At 37.1% G+C, this 12,321-nt stretch overlaps 1 protein-coding gene across 17 annotated transcripts in view; it reads left to right on the forward strand.

Annotated features, from left to right (window-relative positions):
* Positions 1-12,321, forward strand: part of EIF4G3 (eukaryotic translation initiation factor 4 gamma 3) — a 384,857-nt gene that overhangs the window by 239,178 nt on the left and 133,358 nt on the right. For 15 of the 17 annotated variants that reach the window (XM_024125370.3, XM_055083733.1, XM_055083722.1 and 12 more), the window contains one exon: positions 2,477-3,316. In XM_024125370.3, coding sequence (XP_023981138.2) covers positions 2,477-3,316 — 840 coding nt within the window. Of the gene's footprint in view, positions 1-2,476; positions 3,317-3,414; positions 3,552-12,321 lie in introns of those variants that run through there. The other 2 variants (XM_055083731.1, XM_055083732.1) reach the window with 1 other exon arrangement.

A 12,321-nucleotide genomic window follows, 5' to 3' on the forward strand; every position in this document is an offset into this window, starting at 1 on the left:
AAAGGACTTATTTCAGAATAAGGAGCTCTCAAAATAATTAAATTTGTTTTGTTTCTAATTTTCTGTATTAATGTTAGCTATTTCTCAAGAGTATATAGAAGTTTCAGTCATAGGTCTGCTTTTGTTTGATATTTTTAGTATCAGAAATTTTATTTCCCCAAATTAATAATTGAATTGACATACTCTTATTAGATTGTTAATGTGAGATTTACTATTTTCTACTGTTTAATTTAATTCATCTAGGTTTCAGTCAGTGGTCATAAAGGGTAATATCCTTTTTTAAAAAATTAATTAATTAATTTATTTATTTATTGGCTACATTGGGTCTTCGTTGCTGAGCACGGGCTTTCTCTAGTTGCAGCGAGGGGGGCTACTCTTCGTTGCGGTGTGCGGGCTTCTCATTGCGGTGGCTTCTCTTGTTGCAGAGCACGGGCTCTAGGGCTTCAGTAGTTGCAGCACGCGGGCTCAGTAGTTGTGGCACATGGGCCCTAGAGTGGGTGGGCTTCAGTAGTTGCGGCGTGCGGTCTCAGTAGTTGTGGCGCACGGAGTTAGTTGCTCTGTGGCATATGGGATCTTCCCGGTCCAGGGATCGAACTCGTTTCCACTGCATTGACAGGCGGATTCTTAACCACTGCGCCACCAGGGAAGTCCCAAAGGGTAATATTCTGATGTGCTTTTTATTTTTTTATTTTTATTTTATTTTTTTTTTACGGTACGTGGGCCTCTCACTGTTGTGGCCTCTCCCGTTGCGGAGCACAGGCTCCGGACGCGCAGGCTCAGAGGCCATGGCTCACGGGCCCAGCCGCTCCGCGGCATGTGGGATCCTCCCAGACCGGGGCACGAACCCATGTCCCCTGCATTGGCAGGCGGACTCTCAACCACTGCACCACCAGGGAAGCCCCCTGATGTGCTTCTTAATAGTGGTATCTTATAATCTGGGTTACCCACGTAGCAGTTACTCTGGTTGAGTTGGCAAGTATTTTCATCAGGGATATTTTAATAAATACGTATTTATTTTATATATATCACATATATGTAATTAATATAATAGATGTATTTCTTTGAATGTTTTTGTCTCTTGCCCTGGCAACTTAGTCTGAAGTATTTGGCATTCAGAGCCTATTGATCTTATTTCTCCACTACAGTAAATAGGCAGAGTTAAAGAAACACTGGCCTCTAAGCCCATCAATTAAAGTGAATTTTAAGGCCAGTAAAAGTAGTTGTAGTGAATGAATTAGCCTTTAACAGCTTAATTTTACCATCTGTTTATCTGATCAACGAGCATATTTTCTTTGACAGACTTACTTAACTAAAAGTTATTGTAAATACTCAATTTCACTTATGCATAAAGATTTCTGGCAGAGAAAGTAAAGTCCCTTTCCGTTTAGATTGTCCTTTAGCAGTGCTTAAAATTTTTGTTTGCATTTGATGAACATGCTCATGAGTAGCTGTTTTTCCACTGGAGCCTGTTTATTCCACTAAGGAAACACAAGGCTGGAAACCAGTCTAAATCTCCTTTGGTTTCATCTTCCCATGAATCATGTATCAGTTTACCTGGAATTTTAAAATATAGAAATTTTCATGACTTAGCTTTCCTTTCATTTTTCTGGTACCTTTATTATGATTATCAATTTATCTCTCTCACTCTTGCTGTCATTTTTTTTCTGTCTATGTACAGATGCACATTTTCTGTATTATTTTCATATATATTGTTTATTTTTAATTGGACTTGATTATCTGAATATTAATCAAATGTTGGTTTCTCCTTAAAGAATTTTTTTTTTACAATTGAAGATACAAGATAAATTTCCATTTTTATTCCTTAACATTATTTCTAGTTATATGCCTCTTTTAAGAAATGAAAGTTAATTTCTAAATGAATTTTTATGTTCAGGAACTTGATTTCACTGATAATAAACTTCATTGATAATAAATGACACCATGATAGTTTTTATTGAAACGGTTTTTTATACAGGTAATACATGTTCTTTATAAAAATCCCCCAAATGCAGAAATATATAGAATAAAAAATAATATCTGTATCTAATAATTTAATCTCCAGTTATTTGCCCCTGAACTGTCCTGTCCTGTCTCTATAGTGTATCCTTGGTAGAAAAATTTTCTACAGATGAAGGCTTTCTCTACCTTAAAGAAAAGGCCCATTCCCATCCTGAGAATGTTTTAGTTTCAGGTTTGATTAGATTTTCCCTTTGTGTTCTTGACATAGTCATTTGGTGAATTAATTCCTTCTCTTACTTCAAAATAAACTTTATGTGTATTGGAGGGTAAGTAATAGTGGAAAATAAAGAAGAAAATATGACATTGTTTTTGGAGTGGAAAAATAAGTAATATTTTGATCTGTCTTCTGCTGCCCATGTTTTAGAGTAAGAGATTAAAAGAATTACCCTAAAATAATGCAATACAATCTCTGATCCAAAAATTATTCTTAAATGTCTTTCATTTTTTTCTTTCCCAGAAGAGAAGCCAAAACCAGATCCAGTGTTAAAGACTCCTTCCCCAGTCCTTAGGCTAGCCCTTAGTGGAGAGAAGAAAGAACAAGCAGGCCAGACATCTGAGGTTACTGCAGTAGAAGCCATACCAGAGCTTACTCTGCCTCCATCACCTACCACTGTTTCTCCACTTGCTCGAAGTACAGTTGCTTCCCCCACCTCTGCTGCTCTTAGTAGCCAACCAGTATTCACCACTGCTACTGATGACAGATGTGAACTCTCTTCCTCAAAAGAAGACACAGTTCCTATACCCAGCCCCACATCTTGCACAGAACCATCAGATCCTTCACCAACAGATGAAATTGATGATGATATATGCAAGAAATCTTGTAGTGTAGCACCTAATGATATTCCACTGATTTCTAGTACTAACCTAATTAATGAAATGAATGGAGTTAGTGAAAAATTACCAGCCACGGAAAGCATTGTGGAAATAGTAAAACAGGAGGTGTTGCCATTGACTCTTGAATTGGAGATTCTGGAAAATCCCCCAGAAGAAATGAAAGTGGAGAGTGTTGCAACTCCCATCACCCCTTCCATAGTTCCCTCCTTTTCTCCATCTCCTCCAACTCCTCCAGCTTCTCCTCCTCCCACACCAGTCATTGTTCCTGCTGCTGCCTCTAATGTTAGTAATGCTAGTGGTCCCACCGCAGTTCAGAGAGTTTTAGAAGAGGACGAGAGCATAAGAACTTGCCTTAATGAAGATGCAAAAGAGATTCAGAACAAAATAGAGGTAGAAGCAGGTGGGCAAACAGAAGAGATTATGGATTCTCAGAACTTAAGTTCAAGAAAGAGCCCAGTCCCAGGTAAGCTATTCTGTTATTAATTATATTTTGCTTGTTGAACATGAAAAAGAAGCAGTGTTTGAGTTATTTTTTAATTGGCTACTTTCCTTGACTTCCAGAAACATCAAATGAATGCTGTAATTCCTAATCTGATTTCTTCATTGGTGTGTTTATGTTTTAGTTCATCCAGCAAAGAGTTACTCCATTGTCTAAAAATGCAAATGAAATTTCAAATATACAAAATGCCTCCAAGGTATATGTCACTGTACGCGTATTTTTTTGTTTTTGCCTCGTTCATATGAATCATTTCCTCCGTGGTTAATTTTGTTGCTTTGGGTCTGGAAACCAGTCAAAACCAGCATGGTCTATAGTCCCTAATCCTGTCTTCTCGGAATTTTAAAGCCTAATCAATCCTAAACTTAAAAGAATTCCTCTATGCAAGACCTCTTCTTTAATCTTGGGTTAAGGAAAATAGCAATCAGAATGTCAAAGGTTTATAACTAGTTCTGAAAAATAAAAGTACCCTCTCTCATTAACTCGCAGATAGGTTTAATGCTCTTCTGCTTTTTCAAGTTTCATTTTTCCTGAAATATTAATTTAATCATTATTACTTTATCATTAATATTGTCAAAGTATTATATTCTTCTGAATTCAAAATTATTTCTTTTTAATGTAGCATCACCTGGAATCTTGGATCTAACCATTAGGTTTTTATAATATTAATCAAAAGTTATCTGAGGCTTATCAACTATTCTTATGTCAGTAGTCCATAAGAATATGGCTTTTAACAAGTCAGCATCGCCCATCATAGCCCAACATTGCCCTACACTGTATAATTTGCTCTCTGTGTACCTGTCAAGTTAAGTTATACAATTTGACAAATGACTGCTCCCCCAGCAGTTGATCTAGATTTGTACTGGAGATGTTTTAGTCACCCACATCCCCAATATTTATTGCCTACTGTGACCTGTCTAATTGAGAAACTTGGCAAATCAAAAAACCTGATCTCTACCTTTAAGATGTGGTTTTCCCACCCAGCTCAGTTCTCGAGGTAATTTCCTCATGAAGGTCTCTGAGAGGTGTCTGGTTCTTTGGAACTGTAGAACAGCTAGTTCCACAGTAAACCAGAGCAGAAAAGCAAACAATGCCAGGCAGTTGGGACTGGGAGGAGTTTATCATAAATATTTATAAAACGCCTGTTTCCTCAATAGACCGGCCTCTATAAGCATCAGTATGCTCCAGAAACATAGTTCCTTCACTATGTTAGGAACTTCCTCCTTGGTGGGGTGATGACCTGGGGCTTTTTTGTAACTCTTTGAAAAAGCAATCTTACTTTTGGTGTGGCTGTAGGTGAATGCCCCTCCAAAGAACACTTGTTTGATGGAGAATAGTAATTTGTTTGACCCTTCATTTTTTCCCTTCGTTTACCTACATGTGAGTTGTCATTCAACCATTAGTGATGTGCTAGTTCCAAAAATAGGAGAAGCTATTGAAGACAAATGTTTTGAAAAAAACATCCAAACAAATAATAGAAAGAATAGCAGGCACAGGGAATACAGTCAAAGATACAAACCATATCTCAGAACTGAAATCAGTATAAAGCAGAATTCTGCACTGAAATCCCACTTCTACTCATCCCTGACATTCATTCATTCTTGTAAACAGTTTGTCACTTAGGTGGCCTGATATTGCAAGACAGCTCCCAGGGATAAATGGACAAACAGAATTTGGGGTTAAGTTGTCTTCATACCATGGTACATTTTTTTTCGAAATGCAAATACTCTTGGAATTAGTAATATAAGTCACCAGCACCTTAGTAAGAGAATATAGATTATTCAGCAGTAAACCAGAAGATAGCTAAAAGAAAGAACTGTCTTTTGCCATGATTAGGGATGAGGTACAGGTTAGTGATGTCAGGAAGGAAAGTGTCTTGGCATTTTTCTAGTTTCATGATTTTTTTAACCTATGAATGTGTTTTAAAGGAACTAGAAGTTCTGTAATTTCCCTTTATATCTTACACTGTTCAAAATTCAAAGTAAATGAACCTCAAGAACCCATGCACCTCTAGCATTTTTTAAATTGGAAGGCTTACCAGAAACATTCCTGGCCCTCTGATTTCAGTATTAATATTTTTTAATGTTATTGCTACAAAAGTTAACCATGAAAATTAACTCATCATCATTCTTGTAGATAATATCGACCTGAAAGTGTCATATGCTTAATGATTCCCATCTTTTTTGCACTTATTTAGCATACCTTGTTTACTTTGAGAGGATATTAAAATTGTAACAATTTGGTTTGGATATCAGTCTTTCGTTGCTGACTTTTGAGAATAGTTCTTACTGTCTCTACCTGAGGATGAAACACTTTAAAGCTGGCTTCAGAAACCATTTGCTTTTGACAGGTGTGATGCATAGAAATATGCAGTAGTTTGTATAGAGGTACTTGTTTAAAGCAGTAAAGTCAGACTTAAGGTGTATGGTCCCTTCTCTTACTTCTGCTAGAAAACATTTTCTTGCCACTATTCTAGATCATATTTCTGACTGGAGCAAATTGCAGCAATTCTGGATGCTTAGGGGTTGAAGGGCAAACCCTATAAAACAAGGATTGTATCTTCAGGGTACTCTGAAAAGCCTCAGAGATGGGCCAGACTTTTGATTCATATGATCACTTCAGTAATTAAATGTGCAAAAATCTGTATTAATTGATTTCTTTTTAAAAATACTTATTTATTTTGGGCTGCGTTGGGTCTTAGTTGCGGCATGCGGGATCTTTTGTTGCAGCGCACAGGCTTCTCTGTCTCTAGTTGCGGCACGTGGGCTCTCTCGTTGAGGTGTGTGGGCTTAGTTGCCCTGCGGCATGTGGGATCTTAGTTCCCCGACCAGGGATCTAACCCGCGTCCCCTGCATTGGAAGGCAGATTCTTTACCACTGGACCATCAGGGAAGTCCCTGTATTAATTGATTTCTTGAAGTCCTAGGAATTTTTATTATGGCTTCATTATACTTGGTGGGGAAGAAGAGAGAATTTCAGAACTTGTGGAAAAACGTTCCCCACTCATCATTCAGGAATTCATTTTGTGCAATTTAATGAGTGTATGTACTGTGTGACATGCATGCTGTGTAACATGAACTTTTCCACTTTTAAAAATAATAGTGATTTTTTCTTTTTCTTTTACGTTCATTATCTGTTTTTGATATAAAACTATTATTTGAAATTCTTCTGGCAGAGGGAGGTTTCTAATCTTACTGTTTGTCTTCTCTGGCTTTGCTCATGGTGTATTGTTTCTTTGTATATTTTATAAATTTGTTTTATGAACTTATCTTCAACTAAGCTTTCCCGGATGTGGATTGAGGGCAGCTCCTCTCAAAGCATGTCTTAGGGAAAACATTAGCTAGAACTTAATCTGAGTTTAACGTCCTAAACGAACTTTCTTACCGCACACAAAGTAAACGCATTCCCTGTGTGTACTAATTTTCAGGATGACAGCAGTCTCTCTACACCTAGTTGAAACCAAACATCCTTCCTTGTCATCACTCTATGTTGGTTCACTGGTTTATTTTGGTCTGTGTACTGTTTTAGCTTCCTTTTCACTGAGACTGTCACTCTGTTAGGAGTCTCAGGGATTTTTATAAGAATCTTAGTTCCAAGTCCTTGTTTTTGTAGGGATCCAAGATCTTGTATGTCCCACGTGGATGTTCAGATGTAAACTCCTTGGTTACAGAGACTGGCAACAGCCTCCCATATCCCCAGTATTGTAGTGGTAGCAGCAGCTGACCTGGTTTGTGTGGCTTCCAAGTGTTTGCCTTATATTTCTTGTAGGCTCAGCTAAGGTTGAAGGATGGTTTTCAGTTTCTGTAGGCTGCAAGATGAGAGATTTATTTCTCAAATGGAGATATGATTGTATGTTTCAGGAGTTGTTAATAAAATTTTGATTCATACAGCCAATCGAGTTGCTGTTATCGCTTTTTTTATACAGGTTTTTATTAGCTATCAATTTTACACATACTAATATATGTATGTCAATCCCAATCTCCCATTTCATCCCACCACCACCGCCCTCCCTGCTTTCCCCCTTGGTGTCCATACGTTTGTTCTCTACATCTGTGTGTCTATTTCTGCCTTGCAGACTGGTTCATCTGTACCATTTTTCTAGATTCCACATATACGCGTTAATATACAGTATTTTTCTCTTTCTGACTTACTTCACTCTGTATGATAGTCTCTAGGTCCACCCACATCTCTACAAATGACCCAATTTTGTTCCTTTTTATGGCTGAGTAATATTCCATTGTACATATGTGCCACATCTTCTTCATCCATTCATCTTTCGATGGGCATCTAGGTTGCTTCCGTGACCTGGCTGTTGTAAATAGTGCTGCAATGAACATTGGGTTGCATATGTCTTTTTTTAAAATTTATTTTTATTTATTTTTGGCTGTGTTGGGTCTTTGTTTCTGTGCGAGGGCATTCTCTAGTTGCAGCAAGTGGGGGCCACTCTTCATCGGAGTGCGCGGGCCTCTCACTATCGCGGCCTCTCTTGTTGCGGAGCACAGGCTCCAGACGCGCAGGCTCAGTAATTGTGGCTCACGGGCCTAGTAGCTCCGCGGCATGTGGGATCTTCCCAGACCAGGTCTCGAACCTGTGTCCCCTGCATTGGCAGGCATATTCTCAACCACTGCACCACCAGGGAAGCCCTGTATGTGTCTTTTTGAATCATGGTTTTCTCAGGGTATATGTCCAGTAGTGGGATTGCTGGGTCATATGGTGATTCTATTTGTAGTTTTTTAAGGAACCTCCATACTGTTCTCCATAGTGGCTATATCAATTTACATTCCCACCTGCAGTGTAAGAGGGTTGGTTCCCTTTTCTCCACACCCTCTCCAGCATTTGTTTGTAGATTTTCTGATGGTGCCCATTCTAACTGGTGTGAGGTATTACCTCATTGTAGTTTTGATTTGCATTTCTCTAATAATTAGTGATGTTGAGCAGCTTTTCATATGCCCCTTGGCCATCTGTATGTCTTCTTTGGAGAGATGTCTATTTAGGTCTTTTGCCCATTTTTGGATTGGGTTGTTTGTTTGTTTTTTTCACTTTATTTTTATTTATTTATTTTTTTAACATCTTTATTGGAGTATAACTGTTTTACAATAGTGTGTTAGTTTCTCCTTTACAACAAAGTGAATCAGTTATACATATACATATGTTCCCATATCTCTTCCCTCTTGCGTCTCCCTCCCTCCCACCCTCCCTATCCCACCCCTCTCATGGTCACAAAGCACAGAGGTGATCTCCCTGTGCTATGCGGCAGCATCCCACTAGCTATCTAATTTACATTTGGTAGTGCATATATGGGGTCAGGTTTTTAAATTTAGATATAAGAAAGTTCAATATTCTATAAATAAGAATATCTTAAGTACTCATGAACATAACAAGAAGTATAATGTAGTGTCCAATTAATTGATTAGTAGTAAGGTCCTCTGTTCCCTTAAGAAACTATAATATAGTTAATTAAAGGAGATAACCAGAAAATACAAGTTAATGGTTCCTGAAATACATTGTCAATGGTTTCTGCCTACTGGCTTTAAGAACAACTGTTTATATCTAATATTCAACAAAATATTTTGCATCAAAATAATTATCTTACTTGTAACAAAAGCAGCTGGAGAAGATGATCATAGCAATTATGCAGACAGCCATAGAAATGAGCAAAGCCAGCCATCGAATGCTGCCATCGAAAAATGGACCTGATAATGGAAGTAAACAATGAAAAAGACATATTACCTTTCGATCACATCTTAAAAGGAAAAAATAACTTGTAGTGTTGAACTCTAGAAAGCTTGCTTATTGTTAAAACCAGAGAAAATATTTCACTGAGAATCATGATTGCACTTTTCTCTGCTAACCTACCTATAACAACAGGGGGCAGTGTAGGTTGTAAATACTGGTTACATAAGTTGGTCCGACAACATTCTATTGTCCGGCGTAGCTGGGCTTTTGGTGAATCCTAAAGGAAGAAAATTAGAAATAATCTGATACACGAAACTGATAATTAATTTTTAAAATATTCATAAAATACAGTTTCTAATTCAGTGAGTGAAAAGGACCTGCTAAGTTTGTGTGAAAGTGATTATTGAAAAATTTAAATCTATCGTGAAATAGTGTTGTAAAGACTCTAAAATGTTTTTTCTTAAGAAGAATGTATGTATGTGCATGGTGTGTTAGAACACTAGACTATAACTTAATTACAGATAAACAAAAGTTTATATATATTTTTCACCCAAAATTTGGCATATCTTAAGATATGACTATTCATTTGTTTTTAGTAAAAAAGTATTTAAAATCATGAGATCTTTTCCTAAAAAACATGGGTAATACATTTTATTACAGTGATAGACTAGCAGGGTAAATATGATCTCATAGTAGTATTGAGACTTAGTTGGATGAGACTTAAGATCTGACTAAAAAGTGGAGCGTGTCCTAGGCCAAAGAAATGACAGGTTAGAAAAGGTAGTCAAGTAGGCAGAAGATACAGTTGATTCTGCCTATAACAACTATGTTGAAACTAATGAACCTGGTATGGAAGCAAGTTGAAGTGTATGTGGTGAGGATAAGGGCAAAATATAGAAACAATATTTCTGAGAGTTTTTGGGAGACCACCAACCAGATATGTGTCCCTAATAGATCAGAAAATGAGCACAGGGAAAGACTGTAGTCATGGGAACAGATACCAAAAATTATATGTGAAGTTTTATTTGATTAAAAGTACAGTATTTGAGAAGTTCTTAACTTGAATGCTGACATTTCAGCACTACCTGGAAGAAGTGCCATTCCAGACCAAAACAGTAACAGAAAGGAATTGTCTGTCGTCATAGAAGTAGCAAGAATATAAGCAGAAATCAACCTTCTTATTCTTAAATATCAGATGGGTAGAAAGGAGAAACCCCGGTATAATCAGGTATTCCTTTAAAAATGTGAAAATGAGATTCCATAGGGGAATCTATATGGGATTCTATAAGGGACTTGAGATTATATAAGAGAAGGTAAGATGGGTCAAGAGTACTTGGAAACCTCCAAAAGCACAAGTTTTACATTTTAACTGAATTTTTAACTTTCTAACAATTTTTTTTACCTTTAAATGATCATAAAAAGAAAGAGAAAAGAGAGACATGTCAGAAGTTACACAGGTGACTCTGAAAAAAATATCCCAGATCTAGAGAAAACTTACATGAAGGATGGAATGAAGAGTATACAACTAAAGATGAATAAAAGAAGCGTGAAGCATCCAAGAATAGTCCCAGTATGGCTAAAGTTCAAAATGAGCTCAGCCTTGCAGGACAGAAAATGTAAAGAAAAATCAGGAAGGGGTTTTTGGCAGTGCTAGAAGAAAGACCACCAAGCAATGGATGTAGTATTGCCGACAAAATACCAGGTAATGGAGGACAAAGAAAACGAACACTTCCTTAACTCTCGTTTTGTTTCAGTCTTCTCTATCAAGGATGATTACAGGAATGAAGAAGGCAGACCAAACGCTAGTAAGTGGGATTGGTATCCCAGAAGTATGCAGAGACCCTACAATGTTTCTGTGTTCTGTCTGAATTCCCATCTTCTCAGCTAGGTGAATTACATCACAGGAAGTTGAGAGCACTTCGGAGAAGGCTGAAAGCGGTATGATTTAAAGATTTTAGAAACGAGGAGTGCTGTAAACCAGATAGCTAAATGTTACATTACTTTTAAAAGGGAAAGAAAGACTTTGCCAACAACAGATTGGGGGCAGCACAGTATTATGGAAACAAGGATTTGGGAATCAAATAGCTTAAATCACAGCTTTGCCATTTATTAACTTTGTGACCCTAAGCAATGAACTTACTTCTCTCTGGGCTTTAGTTTCCTCTGCTATAAGACGGAGGATAAAAAATATCTGCCTCATAGGGTAACTGGGAGAAAATGAGGTAAAATATACCAAGCACTTAGCATATTAAATGCAAATAGTAAATGTTAAATAAATTAATTCTTCTTCCTCTAGTGAATGTGACACAGATCCCAGTTGACATTCTAGAATAAGTCACAAATGCTTGTAATCTCCTGGAAGACTGACTCAATGTGGCTTCACTGAGAACAAGCAACATGAAACTCACATCTTTCTTATGTAGGTTAACTACTGCACACAGCCATGTGCAGACCAGGCACACTTCTCCTTGGGGAATCAACGCTTTTCCTGTGGCCCCTCCCTTTATTTCATAGGCCTCAAATTAGGTCTTACCTTGCACTGAAAATCAGATCCTTCATATTTCATACACCCTGAAGCCAATGTGGTTTCTCCTTGGTCATCTTCTTCTATGATGGCAAAGCAATGCCCATTAGTTCTAAAAGAAAAAAAGCCAAAAAACCAAAACCAACTTCACATTGGAAAGTACTAATTAAATCTTGGTATGAATGTGACCAGTTACTGATGGCTTTTAGTTCTGAATTAGAATTACATTCACATTTGACTTACTGGCAAAACCGTATGCGTTTTAAGGCAAGTGAAAATTGTCACATCTGAACTAAAACCTAAAGGTCTAATAAAAATCCTGTGTCAGGTAGAAAAGGATTTTCTATTAAACAAGTCCCACCAAATATGAAATACTATGTAACTTCTCTTTGCTAATCATAGTCATGTGATCACAGAAAGATGATTTATACAACTTTATAAAGTAAATAATCTTAACGTTTAAAAATATACTTAAAAATAACTTTGTCTCTTTTCATCCATAAGATTTTCAGTATTCCCATACTGTACACAATAATAAATAAAAACAAACTTTCCTGTGAAACATAAAAATAGATTCAATGACAAAGAAAAGTATATTTGGGAAGACCAGACTAAGATCCTGAGAGGCACTTTTTATTTAACATGATAGGAAAAGAGGGAGAACTTCTGAATAGCTGAATTTTCAAGAAATTTATATAAATGTATTTGTATTTAATAAAATGTTATCGGGGCTTCCCTGGTGGCGCAGTGGTTAAGAATCCGCCTGCCAATGC

Source organism: Physeter macrocephalus, chromosome 3, assembly GCF_002837175.3.
Source record: "Physeter macrocephalus isolate SW-GA chromosome 3, ASM283717v5, whole genome shotgun sequence".
NCBI classification, from domain to species: domain Eukaryota; kingdom Metazoa; phylum Chordata; class Mammalia; order Artiodactyla; family Physeteridae; genus Physeter; species Physeter macrocephalus.